The following is a 20,267-nucleotide window of genomic DNA, read 5'->3' on the forward strand; positions in this document are numbered from 1 at the left end:
GAGGAAAAGATGGTTTCATGCCCAATGTAGTCCTAGCACTTGCATACACTTTAACATCCTAAGAAACAAAGTGCCACTTTTTCACATGTACCTGAAACTTCCTCCTTGGTCCCTATCCAACTACATTTAGATGGCTCTCTTGGAGCTTTTCGACCTAGGCGACAGAGCTCCCACCCCAGGAAGAGGCTAGGAATGGTGCAGCAGTGCCCCTGGGTCTCTCACACACCTGTGGGGAGAACCCCTCCACCAGCATTTAGTCGGCAGAGGTCAGGCAGAAGTGTCCAGCCACGCATGAGGCAGTCCCATTGAACAAAACGTTTCCTATCCAAGAGGCCAACAGCACATGTCCCTCCCTCACTGAGACACGCTGAGCCAAACAGTGTGTGGAATGTGTGATCGCTGTGATCCTGTTTAACATAAGCTTTTTGCAAAGGATTTTTGAAGCTTGGTTTTGCTTCATGGGCACAGGTGCTAGAGAAACCATGCAGAGCAACAGGGGCATAAAGGAGAACAGTGAGGGTGACTGGGTGGAAATGGTGCCTTTGACCCGCACAGAGATACAGATTCAGGTGACGCTGGAGAAGGGGTCTGGAGCTGACACTGAAATCTGCGTTCGACCGCGTGCGGGAGACGACAGCATGGAAGTGGCGGCTGAGACAGGAAGTAAGTGACATCATCCGCAGTGTGGCTCACAGATGTGCCCAGCGAGGACAGAAAACCCAAGCCTAAAATCTTCAGCAGCAACAACAGAGCCAAAGCAGAGGGTGCCAGTCTAGTCAAAGGCCCAGCAGTGTCAGAAGCCACAGCATGGCTGGTGGCTGGAGAAAACGGACTGAGAGGCCTGCTGGGTCTGGCCAGTGTCCGGCGGGTGGGAGGCTGATCAGGGAGCCCGAGGTCAGATGCGCTCTACTGGAGGGAGCCTTTCTTAAACGACGAGAAAGGCACAAGAGCCAAACGGAGGACTGAGAAGCTTTTGCTGCTGTCATTTTACTTTCTCTTTCAGAAGAGAGAGCCCAAGTTACCAGATGAGCACAGGAGCAAATGCACCGAGGAACAGGAAGGGGCGAGGGTCTGCCTGCAGCGGGGAGGAGCACCGGGCAGAGGCTGGACAGGTACCAAGTCGCCCAGGGGGCAAGGAGGGTCTCTGTGCTTCCCCACCTCGCTCTCCTGACCGTCACCCAGGGAATCTTCCAGACAACTTTTTTCTTAACTGTACTCCTTTATGATAGCATTCCTCCCACCGGCAAGCAGCCAGAGGAGCCTTGCAGACAAGTGGCCGGGCTATGGAAGGCTGGGGGAAGGGCAGGGAGGGGAGAGTGGGCCCTCAGATGGCAGAAGAGCAGCCACACTACCCTGATGCCCGTGCCCTCTCCTCGGTGAAGACCAAGCGTCCTGGCACTCAGGGTCCTGTTCCCATGGGTTCCCACGGAGCCTTGCTCTCTCACCCGCCCTCTTTCCGGGAGCCTTCCAGCCCCACAGCCATTCTCCTTCCTCCGCTTGTTACTCACCCAGCTGAGAACAGAGCCTCCCTAGCGCCAGGTCTCCCCTCGCCCCATCTGTAGAGGGCTTTGGGCCCTCAGTTTCCATGCGGGTCGGTGGGCAGGCTCTGGAGTGAGGTTGACCGATGCGGGGTCCTGGCCCCAGCCCTGCCCCTGAACGAATGGCCAGGAACAGATCCCTTCCCCGTCACAAAACAGGGGTGGCCACTGCACCTGCTTCGCGGGGTGGTGGTGCCCCTCTACGAAGGCCCTGCTGCGCGGGAAGGGACCAGCCAGGTGCCTGGCACACAGTGAGGGCTCAGCCAATGTGACCTGCACTCATTTCCGATCCTAGTGTTAGGGCTGCTAGCACTGCTTCTGTATTCAGTCGTGTCTGCCCTGTGTCGGGCTTGAAGCCAATGAGAGAGCAGACAAAGCACCAGACCCGGGCTCTGTGGGGCCCACTGGCTGGGCCCACACAGGACCGCTTCCCGGATCAGGCACGAGTCAAGGTACTGCAGTGGAAGGACTGCCTTCCGGTAAAGATCACCCTCGGTACTGGGTGGTTTCATCAAATGAGTTAGAGGGCCTGAGGTTTCCTGGAGACTCTGTCTCAGGACGGCAGCACCAACTCAGGCCGTGTCTCCTGCCGGCTGGTCCACCCCATGAATTTCAGACCTGTTAGCCCCACAAGTGTGTGAGCCAAGCTCCATAGAAGTAATCAGTCATGCTCTCCCTCCCCCTCTTTCTCTTCCTTTCTCCCTCCCTTCTCCCATTCCCTACCTCTCCCATTGGCTCCATTTCTCAGGAGAAGCCTGACCCACACAGGTGGCTAGGGGAAACCACGGAGCTGGATGGAGCCTGAAGGCTTGGGTGAAAAGCCTGCGTTCTAAGTCAAAAGAGAGAACTATGATTATTCCCATCAGCTTCTGTTTCCTTACACACCATAATCTAGAGTTAATGACTTATCTCTTCCTAATGAAGGACAAGAAATCTACATTACAATAACAGACCAAAAGATTTGACTTTTTAAAACCTTCTTAAATGCATGAAATCTCACCTCCAGTGACCGGTCATGTCGAAAGCCCCAGACACAAGCTGCAACGGACACCGGGGAGACGAAGAACAGCGGCATGAAGACCAGCAGCCAGAAATGGCTTCCTCGCTCGATCCTGTCACAGACCAGAACTTCGAACATCAACAGGAGCAAGTGGATGCCCACGGCAATTAACATGGCTTTAAACTCCACACATGTTTCTCCTTCTGCTCTGAAAAGGGACATCAGAAGAAGAAAAATACTCAGTTCGGAATCTCCAAAACAGGCAGGTCGTCCAGGGCAAAGACCAACTTATGTTGATGCTATAAGCGATATTTATCAATTTGACAAAAAGCAAAGGAAGTTAGGTAGAAAGAAAACTTAAACTTAATCTTTAGTAGGCAATCTTTCAAATGCCCCAAATTATTACATGACGGTAAAGGAACATCACAGCCAAACCAAAGTTTTAACTGGATAACGACATTCTCAGAAGTAACAGCCGGAGTTATTCCTTCCCTGACAGTAAACATAAATGCTTTTTTTTTTTTTTAAGATTTTATTTATTTATTTGACAGGCAGAGATTACAGTAGGCAGAAAGGCGGGGGGGGGGGGGGGAAGCAGGCTCCCCGCCGAGCAGAGAGCCCGATGTGGGGCTCAATCCCAGGTCCCTGAGATCATGACCTGAGCCAAAGGCAGCGGCTTAACCCACTGAGCCAGCCAGACACCCCAAGATAAATGCTTTTATTCATAACTTTAAATTCAACTACTTCTGGGACGCCTGGGTGGCTCAGTTGGTTAAGCAGCTGCCTTCAGCTCAGGTCATGATCCCAGCGTCCTGGGATCGAGTCCCACATCGGGCTCCTTGCTCATCAGGGAGCCTGCTTCTCCCTCTGCCTCTGCCTGCCATTCTGTCTGCCTGTGCTTGCTCTCTCTCCCTCTCTCTCTCTGACAAGTAAATAAATAAAATCTTTAAATTCAACTACTTCTAAGATGATTCGAGCTGATTGCTTCTACTACTAAAAACAGACAAATACCCCTTAAATCTCAAGATACTCATCTCTTAATAAATTAAAAACCATGTAAATCACATTCCATGCAATACTATACAAGTAACTGGCTTTTTAAAATAAGCTGTGGGTTATATTTTAAGAATATATAGTAACTATTGTTAGGTGCTATTTAAAAATACTGATAAAATTATGAACATCTTTATATTTTCTTTTCTATTCCATGAAGATGAATTAACACCTGCAGATTAAAGAGAAGGAAGAGCAGTTAAAACTGTTTTTAAACAAAATCAGTTTAAATAGCTATTTAAAGTATCATGCAGGAACTTATCAGATTAACAACTGAAAAATTAGGCCGTTAATCAGGAAAATGCTTAAAAATGCATTTGGAAGGTCTACAGTGTTTCATTCAAAATACAGATAAACATTTTATGATGTATATTCCTGATGATAAATACATCCGAGGTTAGGACACAGAGAAAATGAAACCAGTGGTCACCCGTACAGGACCTAGCAACGGTCCACCGGAGAATGTCAACGCTGAATGACCACACCTCCACAGTCACTACATTCAACTACACACACACAGCACCTTTCCTCCCTCTAAAAAATCTTAACTTAAACCAATATGGCAAAGCTCAAATAGGTTCTCAGTATCAATTAGTGGACCCTAAATGGTTTAGTTATTTAACTTTTCAATCTTTGAGACAAAAAATATTAGATATCTGAAAATATTTTATAAAAAAGAAAAGATCTGTCAGCTGCACAGGTAATTTAAAAAAGAAATAGGAAAGTCTAAGGACTTTAAAACAGTTACACACAAATGTCCCCCATCTGCCAAGGCTCTCTGTTGGACTATTTTAAAGTTCTTAGATACGCATCTGGCTATGTATGTGACATGGGCTAACTCTTATTTTTAAAGCTAGTCAAGACTGAAACATCTGCACTTCTCCCACGTGAGCAGCTGCATGCGTCCCGCCTGCCCACCGGGCACTCCTCCCCTCCCTGTCTTCCTGCTGAACGCTGAGGACAGCCCCTCAAGGTTCCCTTTTCCCTTTCTGAAGTGCCAACCTCTGTGAGGGGGCAGAGACTGTTTGGGCCCCAGCAGTACTAGGCTGTATTCCAGAGCTGAGCCAACTCTAGGAACCTGAACGAGTTGAGGCACCTGAGAAGAAAGGCACAGGGGTGTTGAAGGTAAAGCTTACTTACCCCTCTGCCTGCCCTGCCCCCCCAAAGGCTCTGTTCTCCTTCACAGCATCTGGGCCTCCTCTTTTCCTGGCTCGCTGACTCACTGTTTCCTGGCCAAGCTACCCCCCAACATACATACCACTAACAGTCCTAAAACCCCAGGACTAGGAGATTGGGACAAGGGGAACCCCAATTCCAGGACAAAACAGGAGACAGACAGATCCCTGATGACCAAAGCCAGGCTTCTGTTTTATAGGACTGCTCCTGCAAACATGATAGTTTTATGCTTCCTAGCCTAGCATGGTACAACAGTTCGATATTTTGGATGCATTTTCGATTACACTGGCTTTTGTGGGCTGGCTAGGATCTTAAGCACCCCAGATGACACTGTTTTTATTTTAAAATGCTTATCAAACCCCTAATTTTTAAAAAACTTAGAACAGAACCCAGTTTGCTTGTATTATAGTTCCTATAAAACCACAGATAGGCAGAAAAAAATAGTCCTTACTTAATCAAAAGTGAAAAACAAGACACTGTTCCCTTGGGGTAGAGGTCAATGAGTTATATAAAGCAGTATTACCGATATTGGGGATTTCGTGCCCAGACTCCGGTTCCAACTGAGGCTCCAACGATGACCATCAACTTCCACAGCCATATTGGAGCAAAGACAGCCCAGTAACTCCACTGAATGATGCCATCCAGACGAAGGGCCAGCAGCACAGAGAACAGCAGGAGACAGGTGTAGATGAGGAATTTACTAGGAGAAAAGTAAAATGATTAAAGAAGACTCACTTTTACAAATATGTGATACTGAAATGGAGAGTCATAACAGCAGTATTTTTGAGCATGTGTAAAGAGTCACTAATTCAACATCGTGTATTAAAAAGTTCTATGTCATAGACATACTATGTTAGGGGATTAGCGAAACATAAAGGAGACTAAAATAAGTTCCCGGCTTTCCAGGGCTTCCTGGTAGGAGGGAGGCCATACAGAAACACAGAATTATAATACAGCATGGTATGTGCTAGAATAGAGCAAGGATAGAGTGTGATGGGAAGCCAGAAGAAGAAATCTGGATTCTGTCTGGGGACTCGAAGAAGCAGGTTAAGTGATGCCCCTGGAGCTGGTTCCAGAAGATATGTGGAAAGCTGCTTGGCAAGAAAGACTGTGAGAGGAGGGAGCATTCCAAGCAGAAGGAACTAGATGTACTAAAACATGGATACTGAAAAAGGCTGACATGTTTTAGATATGGTCAAGTTTTGTCACCAGCTAATCATTTGATTTTATTTTTTAAAAGGTATAGCATTTTTATTTATTTTTTAAAGATTTTTATTTATTTGACAGACAGAGCTCACAAGTGGGCAGAGAGGCAGGCAGATAGAGAGGGGGAGCAGGCTCTCTGCGGAGCAGAGAGCCCAATGCAGGACTCGATCCCAGGACCCTGAGATCATGCCCGAACTGAAGGCAGAGGCTTTAACCCACTGAGCCACCTAGGCGCCCCAGTATGGCATCTTTAATCTGCCGTGTTCAGATACAGTAACATTTTAGTACCCGTATTATACTTTCTGTGACTGAACAGATTATACATGCACACTCACATTTCACATAAAAGGGACTTCCTGGGGCACCTGGATGGCTCAGTGGGTTAAAGCCTCTACCTTCAGCTTGGGTCATGATCCCAGGGTCCTGGGATGGAGTCCCGCATCGGGCTTTCTGCTCAGCAGGGAGCCTTGCTTCCCTTCCTCTCTCTCTCTCTGTCTGCCTCTCTGCCTACCTGTGATCTCTGTCAAATAAATAAAATCTTTAAAAAAAAAAAAAGAAACACACTTCATCTATTTATAAAATCACAGATTAAAACTGAAAGGAGAGAAAAAGTTATATCAAGCAAGCACTAACCAAAAGAAAGCTGGAGTGGCATATTAACACCTGTTCTAGTCCTCTATTGTTGCTCTAATGAATCACCACAAATTTATTAGCTCACAGTTGTATATGTCAGAAGTCCAGACAAGCTTGGTTGGTTTGGCTGCTCAGATGCTTATAAGGCTGAAACCAAGACGTCAGTCGGCTGGGCTCTTATCAAGGGATCCCGGGAAGAATCTGCTTCCAAGTTCATTTGGGTTGCCGGCAATTTGGTTTCTTGTGGCTGTAGGACTGAGGTCTCAGTTTCTTCATGCGCTGTCAGCTTGCGGCTGCTCTTGGACCCCAGAGACCCTCTCTCATCCCTGCACATAAGCCTTTGCATCTCAGAGCCAGCAACAGCATATGGAATCTTTCTCACACTTAGAATTCTTCTGACTTCTGCCACATTGCTCCTGCTTCCAGTGAAAGCTCTCTGCTTAGAGGAGCTCATATAACAGACTGGGTCCACCTGGGTAATCCAGGATACTGTTCCTATCAAGTGCAGAACTGTGATAGGCAGAATTCTAAAGGTGTTCCTCCAAATTCCTGTCTCCTGGTTAATCAAACACTAATCTAGGTACTAATATGAAAGGACTTTGTAGCTGGAATTAAGGTTACCAATCAGGTCACCTTAATATAGGGATATTAGTGCGTCAGGGTGGCTCAGTTGGTTAAGCATCTGCCTTCGGCTCTGGTCAAGATCCCAGGGTCCTGGGATCAAGCCCCACATCGGGCTCCCTGATTGATGGGGGTCTGCTTCTCCTTCTCCCTCTGCCTGCCACTTCCCCTGCTTGTGCTCTCTCCCTCTTTTTCTCACTGCCTCTCTCTCAAAAATAAATAAAATCTTTTTAAAAATAGGGAGATTATCCCACATTATCCAGGTGAGCCCAATGTAATCATATGAATCCTTAAAGGCAGAAAAAGGAGGCCTACAAGTGAGTCAGAGAGACCCAGCAGAAGAGGAGAGATGAGGCAGAAGGGGAAGTCAGAAAAATTCTAAACATGAGAAGGATTCAACCTGCTTTTGCTGGCTTTGAAGACGGAGGAAGGAAGCCATGAGCCAAGGAATGCAGGCAGATTCTAGAAGTTGAGAATGATTCCTGCCAACAGCCAGCAAGAAAAATGGGGTTCTTAGTCCTACAACTATAAGGAACTAAATTCTGACAACAACCCAAAAGAGTCTGGAGCAGATTAATCCCCAGAGCCCCAGAAAGGAATGCGGCCCGGCCCACACCTTGATTTTGGCCTTGTGAGACTCCAAGCAGAAAATTCAACTTAGCCCTGGTATACCCACACTTCTGACCCACAGAAATGTGAGATAATAAGTTCTGTGTCGTTTTACAACACTACATCTGTGCTAATTTGTCATGGAAACAATAGAAACTAGTACTATAACCTTAGACACTTCTGCCAAGTACCCCCTACCATGTAATACAACAGTCAGAGGTTCCAGGGCTTAAGGCCTGGATATCTTTGGGGGCCCACTCTGCCTGCCACAAAATAAGACAAGTTGTGTTTTTGAACAAGAAATATTACCAGTGACAAATAGGGGCAGTTCATAATGATAAGAGGTCAATTTGTCAAAAAGCATCTAACAACTACATATTTGTGTACCTAATAACAAAACTTCATGATACATGTAGAAAATACTAAGGAAAAATGGAAAAATCCACAATTATTGAAAATTAACACCTCTCAATAACTGACAGAACACACAGAAATTACTAAGGATACACAAGAACGTAATAACTCTATCAACCAACATAGCCTAACTGATACTGATAAAGCATTCCTCCTCCAACAGCAAAATACACATTCCTTCCAAATGCACATGCAGGCTGAGGAGAGGCAAGGAAGGAGAAGGCCTCATCAAGACAGACTGAAATCTGGGTCATAAAACAAGACTCAACAAATTTAAAAGGATCAAAGTCATAGAAATTAAATCTCCATACACGATGAAATTAAACTAAATGTCAACAACAGAGAGATATCTGGAAAATTCTCAAAATACCTGCATATTAAACAATACTGTTCTAAATGATCCATATGTAGAAGAAAAAAAAAACACAAGGAGATTTTGAAAAATTCCAGACGAAATGAAAGTAGAAATACAGCCTACTAAAATTTATGGAGCTCCAGCTAAAGCAGTACTTAAGGGAACTTTATAGCATCAAATGCTTACATTAGAAAAGATCTAAAGTCAATGATCTAAGATGCACCTTAAGAAACTAGGAAGAGGGGGCGCCTGGGTGACCCAGTTGGTTGGGTGTCTGCCTTTCACTCAGGTCATGATCCTAGGGTCCTGGGATTGAAACCCATGTTGGGAATCCCTTCTCAGCAGGGAGTCTGCTTCTCCCTCTCCCTCTTCCCCTGCTTGTGCTCTCTCTGGTTCCCCCTCTCTCAAATAAATAAATAAATAAAATCTTAAAAAAAAAAAAGAAACTAGGAAGAGAAGGAAATTTTAAAAAGTAAGCAGAAGAAAGGAAATGATATAAATACAAGTGCAGGGGGAAAAAAAGAACCTAAAACCTGGTTCTTTGAAAAGACCAAGAAAAGTAGTAAAACTATAGCCAGAGTGACCAGAAAAAAATAGTAGACAAAAATCATCAATATCAGAAATGAAAGCAGGGACATTACCACAAATCTTACAAACATTACAGGGTTTAGAAGGGGATATTATGAACTGTATGCAAGTAAATTTCTTGAAAGAAGACATCATCCAATTTCACACAAAAAGAAATACTTTCACATCCCCATATCTATTAAATACATTAAAATTGTAGTTAAAATCCTTCTCACGAAGAAAATGTCGGGCTCTGAAAAATCTTTCAAATACATAATTGAAAAATAGTACCAACTCTGCACAAATTCTTATAGAAAAAAATGAGAGGGGGGATAGTTCCCAATTTATTTTATGAGGCCAGCACTACCCTGATACCAAAATCTGACCAAGAAAGAAAGCTATAAACTAATACTCTTCATAAATATAGATGCAAAAACTCTTTAAAAATTATCAAGTTGAATCCAGCAATATATAAAAAGGATATTACAGAATGGCCAAGTGTAGTTTAATCAGGATTGCAAGCTTGGCTTAACACTTGAAACCACTAATGTAATTCACTGTATTATAACAGAATGAAAAAAAAAACATGATTATCTCAACAGTTTCAAAAAAAGCATTTAACTTAACTCACTACCCATTCAATAAAAGCTGTAAACGCACTAGGCATAGAAGAGTATCTATGAAAATAATGTTTAATGGTGTAAGACTAAACACTTTCCCTATAGAGACAAGGCAAGTACCTCCACTTCAATAACATCTATTCAACATTGTTTTGGAGGTCCTAGCCCTAACAATAACACCCAAAAAAGAAATGAAAGCAATAAAGAATTGAAAGGAAGGAGTAAATCTGATTATTTGCAGACAACATGACTATCTATGTAAAAAACCCTAGCTAATCTACCCCAAAAAACCCACTTCTAAACCAAATAAGTGAGTTAGCAAAGTTACAGGATACAAGATATATGTACAAAAAAAATTACTGTATTTCTTTATGCTAGCGATGAAAAACTGGACACAGATTTTTTTTTAAAAAAAACTATCAGGGGCGCCTGGGTGGCTCAGTGGGTTAAAGCCTCTGCCTTCGGCTCAGGTCATGATCCCAGGGTCCTGGGATCGAGCCCCGCATCGGGCTCTCTGTTCAGCGGGAAGCCTGCTTCTCCCTCTCTCTCTCTGCCTACTTGTGATTTCTGTCTGTCAAATAAATAAATAAAATCTTTTAAAAAAAAATAAAAAATAAAAATAAAAAAACTATCATTTACTGAAACTTTCCTATAAATCTAAAATTATTCCAAAATTAAAAGTTTGTGAAAAAACTGCCATTTATAAACATCAAAATATGAAATACTGAAATAAATGTAACAAAATATGTGCAACACTTGTACACTGAAACCTACCAAACACTACTGAGAAAAATTAAAGATCTAAATAAACGGAGAGATATACCATGTTTATAGATTAGAAAATTCAATATTGTTAATATTTACATACTCTTTGTGTTGATTTCCTATGGTTGCTGTAACAAATTACCACCAACTTGGTGGCTTAAAATAAAAGACATTTATTCTCTTCTAATTCTGGAGGACAGAGGTCCAAAATAGATTTCACTATTTTCACTAAGGTGTCAGCAGGGCCCACTCCCTCTGGAGACCTGGGGGAGAATTCATTCCTTACCTTTTTCAGTTTCTATAACTATATTCCTTGCACTCCTTAGGCCCCTTCCTCCATCATCAAAACCAGCAGTACAGCATCTTCAAATATTTTTCTATGCTCACATCACATTGCCTTCTTGTGTTAACAGTACATCCTTCTGCCCTCTGCTTATATGGAAACCCACGATTGCATTTAGGACCTAACTAGATGATCCTAGATACTGTCTCCATCGCAAGCTCTTTAACTTAACCACACATTTTATGACATAAGCTAATATTTACCTTTTTACTGCAGAAGGTAGCATTCACAAATTCCGTGGATTAGGAAGTGGTTATCTTTGACAGCCATTACTTAGCCTACCACATTCATCAAATTATTCTAAAGACTCAACACAATTCCAGGGAAAATCCCTCTGTAGAAATTGACATAGTGATTCTAAAAGTTATGTGAAAATGAAACGACCCATAATGGGCAACATAGCTATGAGAAAGAACAAAGTTGGAGAATCTACACCACATGCTTTCAAGGCTTTATTATAAAGTTACAATAATCAAGACAATGTGGTATTAGCCACATTCTTTGGCTATTCTATGGCCCACCAATCCATGCCTAGGTATTTACTCAAGAAAACGAAAACTTTATGTCCACACAAAGACTTATATTCAAATGTTCAAAGCAGCTTTATTTGTAATAGCCGCTGGCACCAATCCAAATCCATCAGTTGGTGAACAGTTAAACCAATTGTGGTACACCTGTTCAATGGAATACTAATCAGCAGAAAAAAGGAGCGAAGTAGGGATGCATGCAACAACATGCATAAACCTCGAATGCACTATGCTAGGTAAGATAACAAACTGAAAACACAACATCCTGTAGGACTCCATATAGCTGAGGGTCTAGAAAAGGCAAAAGTGTAGATACAGAAAATCTGTCAGTGTGGTTACCAGTGGTTGTGTGGGAGGAAAAAGTGGACTATGAAGGGACAGGAGGGAATTGTTTTGGCACTGATGAACTGTGTTATACCTAGATCTTTGTTTGGGTGGTGGTTACACAGATAGATGGATTTATCAAAACACAGAGGGATGGGCACCTGGGTGGCTCAGTCGTTAAGCGTGTGCCTTCAGCTCAGGTCAAGATCCCCGGGTCCTGGGATTGAGTCCAGCATTGGGCTCCCTGCTCAGCGGGAAGTCTGCTTCTCCCTCTCCCACTCCCCCTGCTTGTGTTCCCTCTCTCAATGTCTCTCTCTCTCTGTGTCAAATAAATATATAAAATCTAAAAAAAAATGCAGATGGCTGTGCACTAAAAAAGGGTAAATTTTACCGCATGTAAAATATACTCCAATATATTTGTGCATATGTACTGATCTACCTGTGTGTACACAACCACCTCAGTAGCTGGCATTTGCAGGATGTTTATGACATGTCAAGACTGCGCTGCTTTCCACGCAGTACCTCACTTCAGCCTCAGAACCGCCCTTGCAAAGGAGGCACCTTCACTATTCCCATTTTACGGGATGAGGAACAAAGGCTTAGATGTTAAATAACTTGTCCAAGCAGCTAGCAGTTCAGAGAGCTGGGATTCACACTAAGATCTATTTGACATTTGACCCCAAAGTCCTTTTAATACCAGCATTACGATGATAATTCAACAGTCCTGGAAAAGTATCTGGAGAGATACACGCTAAGAATTAACAACGATCTCCAGTGGGGAGGATTAAGGACAGTCTTTACATTCTTATGAATGACTTTTTTTTAAAGTACACGTACTGTACTTGCATTATGAAAAACAATGTAAGAAACATCAATTGGAACAGGGAGGCTGTATGGAGATGGGACTTACAAAAGTCAGCTCAGAAGCAAACCACCAAGAAGGTAAACCACACTGGGAGGACCATCAGATTTGGAAAGGTTGCTAACTAGAATATATATACTGCCTTTTTGTGTTGTAGTATTGTCATCTATAAAATCAGGGTAATATGTAACTCATAAGGTGGTTGTGAGTACAAGATAATGAATATGGAAAGTGCTTTGTGCAGAGCACTACATTAGTGGTTCTCAAAATGTTTTGTATCAGGTCTCCTTTACACTATTAAAAATTACTGAGGAACTCAAAGAGTTTTGTTTATATGGGTTATACCTATTATTATTCACTTTATCAGATTCTGAAACTATTTTTGAAATACTTATTAATTAATTCAAAAATAACAATAAAGTCACTACATGTTAACATAAGCAACGTAATTTCAATGAAAAAATCATTTTCCAAAATATGTACCGTTTTGAAAATTTTTTAGATGTCTGGCTTCATAAAAGACACCCAGGTTTTAATATCTACATCTGCATTCATTCTGTTGCAATATGTTGTTTTGGTTCAAGCATATGAAGAAAATCTAGCTTCACAGAGATTCGTAGTTGGAAAAGAACTGAGTATTTTGATAGCTCTTTCCGATAATGGTGGATATTCTTCTTTGACAGGGTACTAAAAGTCAACCAGTGGTAGTTTCCTGAAGGTTAACCATGATGTGGAATCTGAAACCCTATCACTGAACTTTTTGTTGTCTGCTACATTAAAATCCACTGGTCTCTCTGGCACTTCAAAGGAATGTTATTCATCCCTCTGTAATTATAATACCATGTAGGTTGACTGAAAAGTATCAGTTCACTGAGTAACAAAGATCTTCCAAATGTTGACACATTTCACTATACAAAGGCAAAAAATCAAATTAGCTACTGTCACAACCTATTTCCTCAGAAATATGTTAGTATTGGGAGGCTGTCAAGTTCATGGGGGTAGATAAAACTTTTTAAAAATTCCTATTTTCCCTTGAAAGCTCAAATTTTACTGTTTGTAAAAACACCATCAGTTGTTTTTCTTGTTGAAAACATTGAAAGCACTCCAACAACAGTTTCGTACATTTTAAGTTAGATTTGTGTTTATTGTGTGTCAGTGCTGTTATTTCCAAGTTAAAAGTTCACTTGGATTTGCAAGAAAAACGTCTGCCAAGTGCCCTAGTACAAACAGCCACAGTCTTGTCTGTGAGTTGTCTTCCCAGGTAAAAATGGTGTTCCATGAAAAAGGCGGCTTGCAGCCCAGGCACACGAGCAGGGTTTTGGTTGTTGCTGCTGCTGCTGAAGTACTCTGCACCCAACGTGGGGCTTGCACTTGTTACGACCCTGAGATCAAGAGTCAGCAGGCTCTACTGACTGAGCCAACCGGGTGCCCCACGCCTCCCACCCCCAGTGTTCTCCCTCAAGTCAACCGCCGCACTTCTGTACACAGCAGACAGCCTCTCTGCATTCTTCCCGTTCTGTCACACAGAATATTAAAAGGGATGTATACTCAAGGGTCAATATTAGTGAGACCTTTTTTTTTCTGCTTTATTAAGGACATCCTATGAGAAGCTGGCTTTTTTTTTTTTTTTTAATCTGCAAATGTACCGCAACGAAGAATCCAGTGCCTACCAGTACAGTTTCACGTTACTGGCTTGCTCTGTGCTCAGGTGGCAGCCACTGGCCCCTCACCGCTTCTGCACCGTCAATGCAAATGGCAATACACAGAGAGGCAAAGAACGTCGTAGTGTTATGAAAACAGTCGTGACCTCACAGAGCCCTAGAAAGGTTCTCAAGCGCCCCTAACGAGGGGTCTGTGAAAAATGGTTTGATAACTGCTGCACTGCATACATGTTAGTTATGATGATTAATGCTCAAAACCAAGGGAGGCTTTTATGAGCTGCTACAAAGACAAAGAGAGCTACCAGTTCAAGAGGCCAAGGTAACAATGACCTCACCACTAGACTCTGGAGAAGAAAAAGGCTTGAGGGGGACTCACAAGCTGATAGAAATGAAGTGATCACCATGGAGAAAGGATTCAGCAGAAGCAACTTTTTCTCTCTGAAAGCCCAGGGGGATGCCTAGTGTGAAAACCAGAAAACCAGAACCAATCTGTCAACCAAAGCCTATGGCTACACATATCATTACCAGAAACAATAGACTTGAAAACAGACAATTAAAAAAAAAAACTGCATCAGAATATTAACAAATGCAAGGACACTGGTAAACACAGGACTCGTAGGTAAATTAAATAATACATAGAGGTAAAATTTTTCTAAAGGATTTTCAAACTATAAACAAAAAATAGATGAGGTGCAGGGAGAGTAAACCCTCTGAGCTAAACTAAATTCATGATCTTCCCTAAAGGAGAGGGTTTTTTAATTTAATTGAAGAAAATAGTAGATATAATGAAAACAGAAGTACTAAAACGTTTAAAGTGTTGGAAAAGTGGTAACTTTATAATTTTTTATGTAATTTAAAAGGAAATTAAAAGTTCTGGGTCTACTACATGAAAAACGAAAAATAGAAACATGATGAACAGGACAGATAATAATACAAAAATGTAATTCCTTCTTCAAATACTGGGGTTGAAAAATTATAAATAGGATGAAATGTTCTTGTATTACTCTCCTATTGCTTTCATACAAAGTTACCACCATTTTATGCTTAAAAAGCATAAATTCATTACCTTTACTGTTCCAGACATCAAACATCTGAAATCATTTTTTTTTAATTAACAATTTTTTTTATTAACATATAATGTATTATTTGCCCCAGGGGTACAGATCTGTCAATCATCAGGCTTACACATTTCACAGCATTCACCATAACACATACCCTCCCCATTGTCCATCCCCCAGCCACCCTGTCCCTACCCTCCCACTGCCCAGCAACCCTCAGTTTGTTTCATGAGATTAAGAGTCTCTTATGGTTTATCTCCACCCCGATCCCATCTTCATTTTTTCCTTCCCTATCTCCACAACCCCCTGCCCTGCCTCTCAAATTCCTCATATCAGAGAGATCATATGATAATTGTCTTTCTCTGACTGACTTATTTCGCTCAGCATAATACCCTCTAGTTCTATCCGTGTTGTTGCAAATGGCAAGATTTCATTTCTTTTGATGGCCACATAGTATTCCGTTGTATATATAGACCATATCTTCTTTATCCACTCATCTGTTTGAAATGGTTTTCTCACTGGACTAAAATCAAGATGCCACCAGAGCTGAGATCCTTCCAGAGACTCTAGGAGAGACTGTTTCCCTGCCTGACCAGCTTCTAGGGGCTGTCTTGTAGTCCGTTGGCTCATGGCTCCTTGCTACAGTTTCAAAGCCAGTAGGGGAGAGTCCAGTTCTCCTTATAGAGACTCACTCTGATCTCCTCTTCTGCCCTCCCTCTTCTACATTTAAGACTTGTGATTATCAGTCTTGCCAGGGAATCCAGAATAACCTCCCTATTTTCAGGTCAGCTGATTAGCAACCTTAATTCCATCTGCTACATTAACTCCTCTTTGCCATGTAATGGAATATATTCCTAGGTTCCTAGAATTAGGATGTAGGTATATTTGGGGGATCATTATTCTGCCTACCAGAGACCTATAATAAGAAAGTTCACTTACTGGATTAAAAAATAAAATCTGAATCTGTTGCACTCAAGAGTCACATCTGCAACCGATATCAAGTCAAAGCAACTACAAGAAAGTAGATGACAAAGGTTTATCATGTTTGGGTAAGGAAGAGAGAAGCAGTTTACTAGTACAGTAATTTGGTAGATCTCTGTCTGTCAAATAAATAAATAAAGTCTTTAAAAAAAAAAAGTATGAAACAGCTTCGTTGTACCCCAGAGGACTGGGACATGCAGAATGAATTCTATAAATCTTGGGGTGTGAGGAGCTAGGCAGACAGGAGGAAAGGCACCAGACAAATTCAGGGGAAAGTATGCTGCGGCAACAAGGTAGGGGGACTCGAATATTAAGGTAAAGCCCTTGGAATTTATTAATTGGCAATGGGGAGCCACTGAAGATTTTCTGAGCAAAAGAAAGGTATAGAAGGCATAGAAGAATGTGTAAGGTAGATTGTAACTGGGAGAGACTGGAAGCTGAAATTCTACATAACTCATAATAAACTGACAACAATGGATTTAACATTGCCTAACCATATGGATCTTTCTCAATGTTCGCTTGTGAAGCAGTGCAACAGAGCTAAAGAGATCATTTGTGCAACTCTGAACTTTCTGGTCTTCGTGAGCAAAATGCTGATAATACTACCTCTACCATGTGGTGCTGAGGTAAGAATTAAATAACCTATCAGAAAGGCCCTATTGCAAGGCTTGGCGCCAAGCAGGTAATGCTCAATAAATGTTCGTTTCCCTCCTTAAGTAATGACTAAATCATGACGAAACAGAACACTATTGAAGAATATTTAAAATACTAGTAAAACGCAACTAAATATCAAAACTTCCAGGCCGCCGCCAAAGCAAGACTCAGAGAAAACACAGCCACTCCGAAAGTGGAACTAAAAGCAGAAAAGAAAAGAAAGAAAAAAGAGACAAAGGGAAAACTACTGAACTAAGTTTCTATCTAAGAAATTTAGGAGGAAAAAATACCAAAGGAGCCAAAATATCGAAATTGTAAAACTAGAAGCAGAAATACAGATACAAAAGCCGAACCAATCACTAACACCAACAGCTGGTTCTCTGGAAAAATGAACAACTACAAAGTTGATCAAATAAATTAATACACTCAGAAATTTTAGAAGATGTAATTTATACACACATTTGTAATTGGGGGAGAAGGAACAGTATGTCAACTACACCAACACATTTGAGAGGCAAGTAAAAAAGATGACCACATATCAAAGCGGGAATTGCAAACCTGACTGGCAAGCAGAGGATATGATGCAGCCATAACACAGTGACAAGAAAATTTATTTTTTAAAAAGTTGCAGTCAAAGCCTAAACTACTTTGAGTCACTTTTCAAGAAACATTTAAACCGGAGTCCAAGTATAAAAATAGACTTTACTTAATTCTCCACAAACCAGCAAATGGAGGTTCTGCTGGATGTTGTGGCATCAACCACTACTTCCTCGATTTCACTTTTCCAATTACACCTTTAAAATGGATGTATTCCACTCTATGAATCTGTAATGCTGATACACAATCACGAAATAGTGTCACGGGGGTCAGTCTATAAAGCTAGTGTCCTCCCTGAAATGTGTATAGAGGTTCTTGCTTGAGGCTCAAATTCCCTCTCTCCACTTTGCTGGGAAGGGAAGGGAAAGGGGTGGAGGGAGGGAGAGAACATACCGAGGAAAACAGATGACTCTGATGTAAAAGTTCTAGTATCTGTTTTCTGCAAATCCAAAGAATGTAACTTGGGGCGACTGGGTGGCTCACTGGGTTTAGCGTTTAGCTTCTGCCTTCCGCTCAGGTCATGATCTCCAGATCCTGGGATCAAGCCCCACATCCAGCTCCCTGCTCGGCAGTGAGTCTACTCCTCTCTCTTTCTCCCTCTGCCCCTCAGCTCTACTCATTGTCTCTCTCTCTCTCAAATAAATAAAATCTTTAAAAACAAAAAACCCCAAAATAATGCAACTGGACTGTTTGGAGCCATCAGTCTTTTCCAGTTAAATGTGGCATGTACACATGCATGCACATGCATGCACACGTGTGCACACATGTGTGGCACGCACACGCGCTGGGTGACACATCCCCGTTCGCACCTCTCTATGATTTCAGAGAATGGCTCCAATGGACCAACTGCTAACTGACGCACTCCCAGACTGTTAAAGGGGCTCTATCTCTTACGCTGAGCAGAGCCTTACTGACAAAATTTAAATTCTTTTGGTGGCAATTTAACTGGTTTTATTTTGATGAAAAATGTTTAAGAGCATCTAACCAGAAAGTGTAAGAAAGCACAAAAGCCCAATAAAAACCAATCACTCTTAAGGAGGACCAGAATGAGGGGCACCTGGGTGGCTCAGTGGGTTAAGCCTCTGCCTGAGGCTCAGGTCACGATCTCAGGGTCCTGGGATCGAGTCCCGCATCCGGCTCTCTGCTGGTCAGGGAGCCTGCTTCCTCCTCTCTCTCTCTCTCTCTTTCTCTCTGCTTGCCTCTCTGCCTACTTGTGATCTCTCTCTGTCAAATAAGTAAATTCTTTAAAAAAAAAAAAAAAAAAAGGAGGACCAGAATGAGGCCAGGCTGGAAGTTTCTCAGCTATGCAGTTGTGAGGGGAGGGGGCGTCACTCTCTCCCTAAGCCTACCTACTCCTGAGTCTGCTAACATATTAATTCCCTAAGACTGGGGGATGCACAAGCTCTGTGTAAGTGATCAATTCTACCTATTTTTTGCTGCTACTAATATTCTACAAGAGAAAAGCTGTAACAATCTCACATAGCAATCATTTTTCTTACGACTAGGCCATAGCTGATAAAGTACGAATCATTAGATATGAAAGCCTATCTCAAGTTCATTTGAAGGCTTTCATCTTGAATTCTAGAACAGGTACAACCTATGATCAGGCAAGGCAATTAGAAACCCCAAGCTCAGTACTGGGAAGCTTAACTCCTGGACTCCTGGGAAACCATCTAAAACTCTTCCCACCCGCTGTCTCTCGCTCACAACAGAGTCTCCGATGATACATGTCTATTTGTACTCAACATCTGCTCATTCAGCGCATTTATTGAATGCCTCAACATCCGGGACTTCAAAGAGCTCACAGACAAGAAAAATATGTGTGTGATTATCAAGTAATGGGAATGGTATTTTTAAAACCAGAAATTATGCATTCAAATGAGACTTGTCTCCTTTAAACAGTCCCCCTGGGAGGCAATGAGCTAATTCCACTTCATCGCTCAAACCAGCTTTGGAGCTTTCCTCCTGGAATCGCCTCGAGAGCCTGCAGTCAGTCCTTCTGAGTATCCTCAATGATGCCAACTCTTCACTGAGAATGAATTCGATTTTTGGAAATGGCCTGAAGTCAGTCAGAGCCAAGTTTAGTGAATAAGATGTATGATCAAACTAGGTGGCACTCTTTGGGTTCAAAAATGATCCATGATTATGAAGCAATGAGATGGATTTCCTTGTATGTTTTGTAATCTGACTCCAAAGGAAACTTCAGATGAGTAACAAGGAATCTGAGCAGTGAGTAGGTACACACATACTCCTCTTTCTCCCAAGTGGCTTCTTTGAGGGATAACACTCACTTGGATGTGTAAGCTCAGATACAAGGTTTGCTTTGTGCCATCACAACTCATAAACAGAAGGCTCCTTGGGATATGAGACCCACTGTGGGCCTGTCACTAAATTCGAGAGGTGCCACGGCATGCAGGAATGAACACAGGCTTCAGGAGGAGGCCGGCTGACTCATGTTAGAATCCTGACCTGGCCCCTTATCGCCTGTGTGACTTCAGGGAAGTCACAAACTCACTGAGACTCTGCGAAACAAGGCTGATCATCTAACGTGCAGGGCTGTTGCAAAGATCTGAGATAATGCTGAAAGCACTGCCACTGTGCCCAACCCATGCTAGGTGCCCCAGAAGTCAAACCCACATAGTAACAACTTCAATAGAATCAAGAGGTTTTTCTTACTCTAGGTGACTTAAGATGACAGAACAA

The 20,267-nt window shown here is 42.3% G+C and overlaps 1 protein-coding gene across 5 annotated transcripts in view; it reads right to left on the reverse strand.

Annotated features, from left to right (window-relative positions):
- Positions 1-20,267, reverse strand: part of LOC125091820 (transmembrane protein 185A) — a 38,005-nt gene that overhangs the window by 13,647 nt on the left and 4,091 nt on the right. For 4 of the 5 annotated variants that reach the window (XM_047715827.1, XM_047715825.1, XM_047715826.1 and 1 more), the window contains 2 exons: positions 5,291-5,467; positions 2,539-2,746 (listed from right to left, as the gene is read on the reverse strand). In XM_047715827.1, coding sequence (XP_047571783.1) covers positions 2,539-2,746; positions 5,291-5,467 — 385 coding nt within the window. Of the gene's footprint in view, positions 1-2,538; positions 2,747-5,290; positions 5,468-20,267 lie in introns of those variants that run through there. The other variant, XM_047715828.1, reaches the window with a different exon arrangement.

Source organism: Lutra lutra, chromosome X (genome assembly GCF_902655055.1).
Source record: "Lutra lutra chromosome X, mLutLut1.2, whole genome shotgun sequence".
Taxonomy (NCBI): Eukaryota; Metazoa; Chordata; class Mammalia; order Carnivora; family Mustelidae; genus Lutra; species Lutra lutra.